Source organism: Ctenocephalides felis, unplaced genomic scaffold, assembly GCF_003426905.1.
Source record: "Ctenocephalides felis isolate EL2017-DRISC unplaced genomic scaffold, ASM342690v1 CF-g0.4_SCAFFOLD_01886, whole genome shotgun sequence".
NCBI classification, from domain to species: Eukaryota; Metazoa; Arthropoda; class Insecta; order Siphonaptera; family Pulicidae; genus Ctenocephalides; species Ctenocephalides felis.
The window spans coordinates 52,224,404-52,237,737 of record NW_020538040.1 but is presented as its reverse complement, the minus strand read 5'-3'; the positions used below and the strand labels follow the sequence as shown (position 1 = coordinate 52,237,737).

Here is a 13,334-nt window from a genome sequence, read left to right as displayed (position 1 = left end):
TTCCATTAATTATTGCAAATTACTGGAAATTCTTGTACTGAAAATTACATTTTATAAAGAGCTTTAAAATTTTTAGAAAAATGAAAAAATGTATTTAAAAAACTTTTTTTTTAAATACATAATATTGAAATTTTTTGAAAATTGTGAATTTTTCTCAAAGCAATCGCGCTGCGAAAAATTTCAAAAATATTTCGAAATAAAAAAAAAACTCAAAATTTTCCAAAATTGTTTTTTTTAAGTTTTCAAAAAAATTTAACTTTTTTTTAATTTTAATTTTCGGTACGGGAATAATATATAAAAACAATTTAAGTAAAATTTCAGGGATGGGGCGGCATTTTTGTCAATGCCCCAGGGCGCCAAATTTTTAAATCCGGCCCTGCACGTACTTGTATATTGACACCCTAAAGTTGTCTTATTTACTGGTTGACTTATTTTTATGCAAAATTAATTTACTTGTATTTACGTTGATTTCATAGATTTTTTTCGGCATCATTAGAATAATATGAATATATGTATGCATTTATATTCTCATATTCTAAAAAAAATCAAATTCTATCCTAAAAATTCCAAATTCAAAACATAACGTGGACCGGAGTTGATGTGTATATGAATTAGCATGCGTTACCAAGTGTCTTATGCAACAGGTCCGATAAAATAGGGCTGAACTGGACTCTATCCATATATAAATTTGAACTCCCGCGCAATCTTTTTTGTGTAACTTTGAACTGACAATTTATAATAGCTATAGCTATATATAATGTAATGATATATAATGTATATAATATAATAATATGTATTTTAAAATCAGTACGAATCCTCCAAAGTGGCTGACTTTTCAAATCATATAGTCTTTATGAATTGTGCAAGATAATCAGCGGTAGATATTTTATTATTGTATATTTGAAATAATAGAAAATTAAACTAATGGTGCCTTAAGGCAAATTGCTGGAACTTTTTGTACCAAAAATTAATATTTTTAAAAAATAATTGAAAAAAAAAATAAGAATTTTTGATAAAATATTCTATATATATATTAATTTTTGATAAAATAGTCTTATAAGACTGAAAAAAATGATTTTTTTATATTAGGAAATTTTGTACATTTTCTATTTTTTATGGCAATCCCGCTTCTTCAGCTGCGTAGTGCTGTCGCGATCTAAAGGATAAACAATGGCACGGAACCGATTAGAAACGTAAATTAAATTTGTTCTTATTATTAAAATCTCTAAAACATTTGGTAGTTTAAAGTGCATATGCCTAATGATCATTTTCGACCGTCAAATGGCATTTTTTTACGTTTTTTTTTATTGATTCTCCGAAACCGCTAGAATTATCTTCGCAAAAATTTTATCGGTTCTTCATATCGCTAATACAAATAAAATGTTTTTTGAATGATTCTAATTGGACGCTCTGTTGTCTCAACAACTGAATTACCAAATTTGGCACTTTTTGCCCCGTATCTTCGAAATGGCTTAACCTGCAATGCGGATCAAATGTTTTTTAAATTATTCAAATCATATGAAATGAAGTAATTGCTGATTAATAACTTCTATAATATTTGTTCACACAGTGGATTATGTTAAACAACGTCTGAACAAATATTGTTTTCGTAACTTCACTCATCAATGTAGTAATTATGTTTGAAGAACTTCATGTAATTAAAATTAACATACATTCATTGACCGATAATATTTTTTTATTTTTTCGCTGGCAATATAATCTCATTCTTTGAACAGCTGTAATATCTTTTTTGCCTAAAAAATATTTTCCATTTCAAACACTTCAAAGATTTATAGAAACTACGAATAATATAGAAATTATTTCAATAAGCTTAGGTTTCATACACGACGCAAATGCTGCATTTGATTTATTATTTGCATTATAATTTTTTACGGGGGACATGGTAAAATATTCTTCTGATTCAGGCATTTTTCATTAAATAAACATTTGTACTACGATGTAACTTTAAAATGTTTATTTATCTATGCCGATTTCCTTGTTGATATCAGTACGCATACAACGTTGACGCCGGTACGCATGCAACGACAGATCTCTATTTACATACACGACGACTAATCACAATAGACCCGTATAGAAATAATATCATCGAGAGCGAAAGCCGAATCATAGGCACTCGACTCTTATCTTATAAGATAATTATCTTATCTGCCGTAATGCACTTCCGTTGCATTTGTACGGATTTACACCCTAGTCGCGTCTAAAGAAGTTTTACTTTAATTTATTTTCGATTGCTATAACTTACTATAACTTACTTACAATGTTAGTACATCAATTTTTATTAAGAAATAATCTTGTCCTGAAATGGACAACAAGTAAAACTGTAGAAAAAACTGACTCTAAAACACAATTTTCTGAGCATTGTCAGAGATTTTGAAAATTGACATATTTTAATGGCAAATGATCGTTTTTAATCTTGCCCTGGCAGTGTTGTGGTGTAGTTCTCTGGCAACTTTGGAGTTTGAATGATCATCGGTCGGCTTTTGTGATTGTCTGAATGTGTTTGTATTTCATTGTTTATTGTTTTTATGTCAGCGTCTTTATGTATTAACCAATTCGGTGCATACTTTGGTAAAATCACAATTTCCATAAATTATTTTGGCATTTTTGAATGTTTATCATCGGTAGCTTCTAACCTATAAAAACACTACCTTTGGGCTCGCCCGTAGGTAAGCGGTTAAGAGCGACGAGACTTGAATCAGATATATATATATATATATATATATATATATATATATATATATATATATATATATAAACACTACCTTCGACGGGTGGCAATGATCAATTTAGTTAATTATCAATTTTATATAGTAAACTTTAACATATCTAGAGATTTTCTTCATGCTATATTAATATTCTTATTAATAGATATTAATATTGTTATATTTTTCATACTATACTTCATGAAATTACTATTTTTTATTACAATCTGGCTATATTAGCCACTTGACCTGCATAATATGCATTAAACACGAAAGAGTTGCGCTAGACCTGTGTCTATATAAATAAAGTTGTATGATATAATAACAAATAAGTATTCATTATAAACTATTCGAAAATTAAAATATAGTTAAACACTTAAATAATTTCTGTAACTTTATTTACAGTTTGCTCACATACATTTTAACAATATATTCATAAGTGCAACATATGTGATGGGTAACATTGTTAATATGAAATTGTATAAATATTTATTATTACTTATAAATAGTATATATAAGCGTGTTAGTGCTGAGTTTTTGGCATCAATATCTTAGTGCATTATAATTTACAAGCTGGACATTCCGGAGTTATCCTCGTAGTGCTGCGTTCCTGGGGGAGCTCGGTATCCGGGGTATGTAGCATTTAAGGCGTGTTGGGCGAAAAATTGTGAGTAGTCCTGGAAATAGTTGCTTTATTAGTGGTCGATAGTAGTTGATAAATCATCCAATTACAATTTTATGAAAAAGGTAATTTATCAAAAATTATTTTAAAAAGAAAATAGACATAAGGAGGACCTTTTGTTGGTTGAGGACAGGACTTTGAAAATCGGAGAAAACTTCAGTATTATACAATTTTATCAGTATGATTTTCATCACATTCTATTTTTTGTATAAGCCATTTTACATTTGTCGGAAACTAATTACATTTATAACAGTTTATTAAAAACGACGCTAGTGATTAGGTTTCAGAGAACAAACATGATCTCTAGTGCATTAAGAATAGGTTCCTACAAATCTACAAATATTTCTTCAAATTCATGAAATCGAGATTAAATATATACCGATTAGCAACTTAGTTATATTTTGGTGATCCTTTTAGGAATTAGATATGTTTTATACTTTTCGCTGAACATCGTTTTATATTTTCATCATTAATTTGTACTATTCTATGCATTGTTGTTAGGGGGCATCCATTAATCACGTGAGATTTTTATGGGGAAGAGGGGGGGGGGGCTTTGACAAAAAATCATAAAATATTACGTGGGGAAAAAGGTATAGTAAGGAGTAAGATATCACGTGTATTTATTAACTTCCCGTAGGGCACGTTATAGTAATCGCAAAAAAATCGAAAATGAAAATTTTTATATATCTTTACGTTTCAAAGGTTTCTGAGTATTTTGGCATACCTTAGAAAAAATGGATGTATGTGTGTGTGCGGATACAAATTTTCGTCGACGGTTTCGGGAACACGGATCAACCGATTTGAATAATTCAAAAAACATGCGATTCGTATTGATAAGGAGACGTGCTGATTAGTTTTTGGCGAAGGCAGGTCTAGCCGTTCCGGAGATACGGGGCAAAAAGTGCCAAAAATGGTAACTCAGTTTTTAAGAGAACAGAGCGTCCGATTTTAATAATTCAAAAAACATTTTACTTGTATTGGCAAGATGAAGAATTGGTCAAATTTTCATGAAGGCAGGACTAGCGGTTTCGGAGATCTAGTGAAAAAAGTAAAAAAAAGCCATTTGGCCATCAAATTATCAGATGTTTTATAGAGATTTTAACAATAAGTATATATTTTGTTTACATTCCTATGGGTTCCGTACCAATGTTTATCCGTTAGACGGCGACGCGGTGCTTACGCACTTTGACATTTCGTCTCTATGCAGTACGATTGCTTTGAAAAAAAGTTCAGAATTTCCAAAATATGTCAAAATAAAGAAAACATTTTTTTATCAATAAATTTTTTTTTTCAAAAAAATGTATTTTTTTGTCAAATTTATAGTTTCTAAAAAATCTAATTTTTTCGAAGTAATTTTTTTTCGAAAATGTTAATCGTTTTTAAAAAAAAAATAATTTTTGGTACGGGAAGTACCAGCAATTTGCCTTAAGGCACGATGCCATGCGCCCCACTAGTTTTTTTACCTGAATTTAAAAAAAAAAACAAAAATGTTAAAAAATTTTATCGTAACTAAAATTACACGTGATGTTTGGTGGGAGAGGGTGGGTTCAAAAATTCTTAAAAAATCGATCACATGATTAGTAGACATCCCCCTTATCCGTTGCACAAACATAATTTTATATACCAATTTTATATTATTATCGTTGCAATTACTAATTTTTCTTGGACTCATAAGCATCGCCGAGATTTGCGTGCATTTTATTATTATGATTCATTAATTTTTATAAATTACCTTTTTAACTTTTCTCGGCCTGCAAGCGGGACCTTTTGCTAATTGCATACGAGCTTCGTTTTCCGCAGCAACAGCGGCCTTTACTTCTGCTGGTGGCCATTTCTGATCTCCTCGCATGTTGGTGCCTCCTGCGAAGAGGAGATCAATTTTAAATATTGAATCAGTGAATTTCTCCAACCACATTTAATTACTCATATTGTTTTATATCTAAGCTTCCCTATATATGTTTTTCAAATATTATCTGATAAAATTTTATATACGCATCTTGGTTGCAAGGAAAGTTTAAGAATTCTGTCTATATAAATTTAGGATAAATAAAACCAAGATGCACGAAGAAAAAGGATCATGATATATTATTGAATCTGAATGTTTCTTGAAAGGTTTTCATCGATTTAGACATTTTTTAAGTACTACCAAAAATTTGCTGATGCTGAGGATGCTCCATCCAAAGGCGAAAATACCAAAAAAAACTTTCTTTTATCAAATCATTATTAACTTCCCGAAGGAGAAGTTTATGTTTTCATCAAAAAATCCGAATTGCTAATTTTATGTTTTCTCGACGTTTCAAGCCATTCTGATTCGAATGAGACCAAATTTGGAAAAAGTATGTGTGTGTTCGTGTATGTAAACAGATTTTTTGCCGTAAATCGACGTTTCCTCGAATACGGCTGGACCGATTTCAAAAATTTAAAAGCCACTTTTGTGCGACGATCGGCCAAGCCGTTTCTTTATAAATCGCAGAAAAGTGAAAAATTTTTCGTCTACGTTTTAGCCCGCAATTCTGAATCGATTTTGAAAATTCAAAAACCGTTCGAAAGATATTGGTTGAGAATCGTGCTGATTAGTTTTTGGTAGAGATCGGCCGGGCCGTTTTATTGTAAATAAAGTTTAAAAAAAAAATTTCGACGATTTTTATGATTATTTTTTTGGCGGTAGATACCATAGTCTTCTAGATCATACTAAACTATTACGGCCCTACGACAACTGGTTTAGCTTTAAAAATTCGTCAAAGTTTGCAGAAATTAGTATGGTCTTTTTGGCATTTGTCAAAATTAGAATTTTCATCGACGTTTGCTCAAAAACGCCTGAACCGATTTCAGATATTTGAAAAGCATTTGATGTATGTCGATGAGGATTATCGTTTCTCAGTTTTGTGCGACGATCGGCCGAGCCGTTTCTTTGTAATTTGGAAAAAAGTGTTAAACCTTTCGTCCACATTTAAGCTCATACTACCGAACCGATTTTAAGAAATCAAAAACTGTTCGAAAGATATTAGTTGGCAATGATATTGATTAGTTTTAGGTGAAAATCTACCGAGCCGTTTTCTTGTAATTAACTGTTGAAAAAAAAATTTAGGCCGATTTTTATGGAACTTTTTTTTAGCGATATATATCATGGTCTTATAGAACTTACTGAATTATTACGGCCTTACGACAACTGGTCCTACGGAAACTGGTTCAATTATAATTATTCTTTAATTAAAATTATTGATTTTTGAAAATTTGCTTTTAGAAAATACTCCGAGTTAACGCGTTCGTTCGTTCGTTTGCAATGATGTGTAATAAATCCACTCGGAATACTTATAACCACTCACAAATGAATTTATTTTTTATTGATTAAGTCGATTATTCACACATATCGGGAAGTTCATGTAACTTGCCTCAAGTCTAAATACCAATACCAAATAGTTTGATCTTGCTCACCTTGTAAGGTTGCCGTTGCTGGTTGACTAGGAAACACGGGGTTTGGTTGTTGTGTCACGGGGACCTCTTGTCTCAGCTGGATTGTCGATGGTGGCGGAGGTTGCGCTGAAGCTGCAACAGGGCGGAAGGCTTGCGTGGGTTGCGGCTGATACTGTTGCTGTTGCGGTGAAGTCGAATAATTCGGAGGTTGCGTCTGCAAAATGATAAATTGCAATTCATGGAATTCACTGAAACTAATCATATTTAATAAACGAGACATTATTTACATTGGATTATTTATATGATCACTGTTGTATGTGACAGACTGTAAATGGAACCTTTTTGATGCTATAGTGGGTTTTATGTTACAGTAGGTGCCAGGCATAATTATGATTGATCGTACTTTTTTGATTTCAGAACTCAGTTTTTATGCTCAGCATAAAATAATTCCTTGTCTATCAGTTGTGGATTTTTTTATTGTATCTCTACATGCATTTCTCTTAATACGAGAATTGTCATGCTTTGATAAGTTATGCTAAGTACCAATTAATATTGAATGATATTTCGAAAGAAAAAAATGACAATTGTTTTTGACCTCATATGACTTCATTTCTGATTTTGATAGAAAATGTTTGTTTCACATGTGAACTAAGATAACTTTTACTATGAAGCAATAAAAATTAAATTCTGTAGTGCTTAAACACGAGTATGGTAATGGCAAACTGATTTAGATAAGGTGGTGGTCAAATGATTTTGGTTTCCAAAGAACAAGTATTGTGTTAGTCATATTTGATGTCAATTCAAAGTTTTATTAAATGCTATCAAGTATTGCGTTCCACATGTATTTAAATTAATATTTTTATAACTTTTTTATATACAATACCTACACGATTATTTTACATACTAAAGTACATGCATAGTTACTTTATATGTACAATGTTTACCGAATTTGTTCATTATGTTTAATATTTGATAATGAAAGATGGTCTGGAATAGATTTTTGAGGGAGAACGTCATATTTAATAAAAAGTGGTAATATTTGTTATTTTTGAGATATCAATTTCATTGACGCTGAATGACTAAACAGGTGCAGGGTTGCAGGCCTCAAATATTTTGATGATATCAGTATGAGGATAGGATATATCTGGGATATAAACTGCAAGTTTATTAGAATTTGGACAGGATCCAATTAATGTTTCATGTAATTCAATATGTGTCATAGAAGAAAGAATGAGCTGTAATCATATTTATATCGGTATATATTATAAATTATCACTTAACTGGCTATGGTTTTAAAAATAGAAATTGAAATTATATTTAAATGTACAATAATTAAATAAATATAAGAATAAATTAAATAAATTAAATAGCATAGATTATTAGCTGGAAGTATAAAGAAGTATTAATGGGAAACACCATTAAACAATTTCGTCAAATTTTCGAATAACTACGATATTTTAATAAAACGAATAATCTGCCAATCTTCACAAATTTATTCATGATATTTAAAAAGTCTACAGATTTTGAAAATTATTAGTTAATTTATAGTACTTCATTCACAATTATATGTTCCATGAAAGTACAATTATTCCATTATGTGTTAAATTTAGGTCCAATTAGATTCAATTACTAAAATCTTCTCCAGTGAGGCGTAAGTTTATTCTAAAAAAAACGTGTCATTTAATGTTTTGAATATAAAATTTTTGAAAAAACGATTTTATACATAGCACAACATTTTTATTAAGCAAATAAATATCTAACTTACAGTACTTTTATATGTTTATAGTCCAAATAAAATGAAAAGTTTAAATACTCCATGCAATTTTAGGTGTGTAATAAGTTATTCTGTTGAAATTGTTGTGTTAAAAACTAATTATGGAACACTAATATTGTTGCCATCAAACTCTATTATTTTTGTATGTGTTGCATTTAGTATGTATGTTTTTTGTAATAAAAAATAATTTTAAATTATAAATAAAATAAATTCTTTTTAAAACTAATATACCAAATATTAGTATGTGTAGCTATTGACTAAATAGCAACGGTTTGAAATAATTATTCAATTGTAATTTATTCATTAAGAAAATTTTAATAATTAATCTGAATAAAATAATTGTAAAATTGTATCTACCGTCAAATGATTGTTAAAAAATAATGCTGTCATTTTTGTTATCGTTTCAAAATCAATTCGATCCTACATGAATGGCTCGTCGCCAATTCATAAAATTACAAAGTGGCTCAAGTCTGTTTTCACACGTACTATTTTTAAAATTAAGTATAAATGTTGAATGGTAGGATTAAAGAATACTATGTGTTTTTTATTTCGAAAATAAAAATGTAAACATAAAGTGATAAATCTCATATAATAGTGTAGCGTTACATTTTTATACGTAACATAAATGTCTCTTATAATACACAACTTAGCTGATTTGCTCGTTTAATTTCATTTTAATTTAATTTTCTTTATTTTGTCGCTAATTCGTGATATATAATGTGTAATGGTGAGGCGTATGAGCGTAAACTATACTATAATATGTTATACATAATAATGTTAAAACTGAAAATTTCATGTAAATGTTAGGATAAACATAAAACACAGAAAATCTTAGCGAAAGTTTTAAAAAGCAGCAAAAAACTCGTAAGAATGAACCTCAAGAATACTTCCGTTTTCTAAAAAGCAGATAGAATAAAGCGCAAAGGTCAAATAAAAAACTAAGAGCAACCCAATAGGTCAATCAAATTCTAATGGTTTCTCTTGTGCTGTGTACCTGTGCCTGCACAGGTACCGTGACCTGATTGGGCTGCGGTGCCTGGTACTGTTGTTGATTTGGCTTCGTAGTGAACACGGGCGGTTGTACGGGGGCCCAGCCGCGAGGACTAAGCGGTTTAACGACTCGTGTCGGGGTGCCGACGGTACCTGCGGGCGAGAATGGCCGCGGCGATTGATTGCGCACGCCCGGGCTGGCCGCTCCTTGAGACTGTTGACGCAAAATTGGAGAAGGATGGGACAAGACGGGCGACGAAGCCGCCACGGGCAAGGGCGATTGCGGCTGAAAGGGTTTCAGGGGAGCGGGACGAACGGGGCTCTTGGAACCTTGGTGAGCGACTGGTTGTACTTGAGGACGAGAGTCGATTTGACCTGTGCGTGACAAGGGATTGGGAGATGTGGTGGTGTGATACTGAGGACCACCCTGAAAATAATTAATGCTGATTCGTGCTAGTTTTCTTTTCTAAGGCAAGATTCACATTGTCAGAGGCTAAGTAAGTGTCTGGCAGTTGTCTGTACATGTCAATGAAAAATATGTGTGTTAATATATTGTAAATATCGGAATTAAAAGTAAAAGCCAATTGAAGCAATTATTGAAAGTAATATCGTAATAATTGATATGTTTTCCAATCTCGACTCATTTTACGTTACAATTTGAAGTTTTAATTAACACTTTCGGGACGGCACCAATTTCAAAACAATCTACTTTACCGGCTATAAACTTGATTTCATTGTGTATGTTATGCGATTTGTTTGATAAAAATTTGTGGTCATTGAAGGACATACATTTTTAATATTAATTTACTTTTGATCATTTTAAAAAGAATGGTGACGTTCAAAACAATTTCCAAAATGCATAGCTGGTTGATTTTGACATCTTTTACAATAAAATGTTGTTCGCCGCCTTCCTCCTGGTGCTTTTCTGTCAGAAGAGACAATACAACCCCTTTTTCTTTTAGAATTTAGAATATGTCACTGATTAGTCAGTATATTTGGTATTTTTTTTGCTGCCATAATGGTTTATTTTTTCTATTATATTGTCTAATAATTCATTTATAAAATATAAAGTAAAATAATCTATTGGATGTCTTATATTGCTTGGTATTTGTAGTCGGGGTGTTTGTTGATGTATGTCAAACTCGATTATTGAAGGAGAATCGGCACATTCGCTAATGTCTTCCCACTCTTCAATTATTTTGTCGAACTTCTTCTTTTTGTTGGTTGGATAATATCATCATCACATTCATCGTTATCATCGGTGCGAATAGTAATTTCGTAAAATTTGTCTGTATGACTGTCTATTTGAAACTCATCTTCACTACTGCTTAATTCACAAAATTTACTAGTCCTTTTGCCATATTTGAAAGCGCTCGGTCGTTTTAAATATTAAAAAAAAGACCATATAGCAAAGAAAAAGGCTTAAAATACTACTAAAATAATTTAAAATTATTTTCAAAATACAATACTGTTTATAACTGCTATATGTAATTTATTCAACTTTTCGATGCAAACTGAGTCATTGTTTATAAAATAGCCTGTACCTCACAGAGTATGTTTGTCCACTGAGGTGGACAGCCGTCCCCAAAGTGTTAAAACTTGATAACATTCCAAATCCTTTTTTTTTCAACAATATATTCTTTTTATACCTATTTTGTAGTGAAATATATATGTTCATCAATGAAGTGACACCGATACGAAGATACACAAACCATGTACGCACACATAAGCTCAGAAAAAATAAAGGAAAATGGGATTTGACAGTAAGAAAATGTGAAAAAAGTTTATCATAACTGTTTATGTAAAAATAATGTATACATCATTCTAAACCAATGGGAGTACCAATTGCAATATGAATCTAGCCTGTATAGAAAGATATTTATGGGCTTGAGGAAAATTATGGTTAGGAATTACATAATGTTCCCAACATTGTTTTGAATGTAATGATATTGAAAAAAAAACTGATTTTAATGATCAGTAAAGCACATCGAACTTATTATTGAAATTGATTACATAGATTAAATTATGATGTGAGGATAAAAAAAGTAGTTTTTCGTGTGAGAAAATATCGTTGACGATTTCATATTCTATTTTGTAATATGAAAAATAATTATTATTTATTGCATATTACGTGAGATATATATATATATATATATATATATATATATATATATATATTAATACATGCATTTGGGTTAATATGTATAATATACCTGAGCGAAGACAGGCTCTTGTTCCAAAATTGGAGTTCCTGATTGATGGTCAGGTTCAGCTGGTGGTGGCCAGGCAACTCTTTTCAAACCTGCAATATTGAACAAATAATAAGCATTGACAATTGAGATAGCATTGAGATTTTGAGAAAAAAAACGTACACTTTTATATAAAGACTGTAACAAACCGGCTATACATAAATTGATTTGATCAACTTTAAGAAAAATTAGAATAATTTATTTTTAGTATTGTTGCTAAGAATGGCTTCTAAAATTATAGAATAGTAATATTTTACACTTTAGTGCAGTATTCATAATATAAACTCATAAAAGGAACACACTCACAGAAAGTACAAAAGGAATGGGAAGAAGAAGAATGCAGACGATTGACGACTTACGCTTATGATCAAGAAGCATGGAAACAGAAGTTTGGAAAGAAAAATACATGAAATAAAAAAAAATAGGGAGAGGAAATAGTGCTAATGGGAGAAAGGGTAAGGAAATCATTTGTTTGTGGTGGCTCTCACACCATGGACCTGCCTTTGGGGCAGGCTACCATTTATTATTATTATTATTATAAGGAACATGCTTTTTACACATATTGACTTTGTAATTATAATTGCAGACGTTTGACTTGGGTTTGATTTCTTTGACAAGAAATTAGCTTAACCGGATTATTTATCAATTAATTTAAAGGTTAACAATAAAAAATGTTAAAATATAACAATAAAATAATAAATATTATGTTGCCATATGAATGGAGCACAGTAATTCTCCAACAATTAAAAAAATTTTTTCAAGATATTTGGACTTGAAAGCTTTTAGTTGTTTATGTGAAAAAATCTTTTTAAATGAATGATAAAAAAAATATTTAACAGAATCGTTAGAGAAATTCTTGAGGAAAGAAGGGAACGCGAGTATACTATTTAATAACGCATTTATAGTAAAAGTCTTTTCAACACTAATGACTTTATTATTAAAGAAATCATGTTCAAAAAGTTCATCATTAAGCAATGTTGTTGGGATCAAATAAGTTTTGAAATTATTAGGATACAGTGCCTCGATTTTTCCTAAATATATTAACTTATACTTATTGTTAGTATTTATTGTGAAAAATATAAGGATTCATTAGGGCGATACATGTAATCGCCTTAATTTTTACCATTTTTTGAGGACTTTTTAAACTGGGAAGGAATGATTGAATCTTTTTGAACTTTTTTAGGGTTATTTATTATATATTAAAATACACAAAAAAAATTTTTTTTTATTTTTTTCTTTTTAAATGGCTGCCGTAAAAATAAATCTGCCAAGACCCTCTCGGGAAACGCCATCAATTTGCGGGCGTTCTCACTTTTCGTACGGTGATCTGAATTTAAAAAAACTAGTTTGTACGTGTTCATAAAACATATATCTTCTAGTTAAACCAAAAAAAAATTAAAAAAGTCACAAAATCGTAAATTGGCACACCTTAGAAAAAAAAAGTTCGATTTTTCACCTTTTTTTCAATGGTTTTTTTGGTAAAAGGGTTAATTTTTGAAACA

General features: G+C 30.5%; 1 protein-coding gene across 1 annotated transcript in view; it reads right to left on the bottom strand.

The window, feature by feature from the left end:
• Positions 1 to 3,221: 3,221 nt before the first annotated feature.
• Positions 3,222 to 13,334, bottom strand: part of LOC113378515 (vegetative cell wall protein gp1-like) — a 40,118-nt gene continuing 30,005 nt past the window's right edge. The window contains exons 4-8 of the mRNA XM_026619057.1: positions 11,797 to 11,885; positions 9,588 to 10,010; positions 6,841 to 7,033; positions 5,138 to 5,265; positions 3,222 to 3,400 (exon numbers count right to left, since the gene is read on the bottom strand). Of these exons, the coding sequence (XP_026474842.1) occupies positions 3,290 to 3,400; positions 5,138 to 5,265; positions 6,841 to 7,033; positions 9,588 to 10,010; positions 11,797 to 11,885 (944 nt within the window). The 3' untranslated portion in view covers positions 3,222 to 3,289. The remainder of the gene's footprint in view (positions 3,401 to 5,137; positions 5,266 to 6,840; positions 7,034 to 9,587; positions 10,011 to 11,796; positions 11,886 to 13,334) is intronic.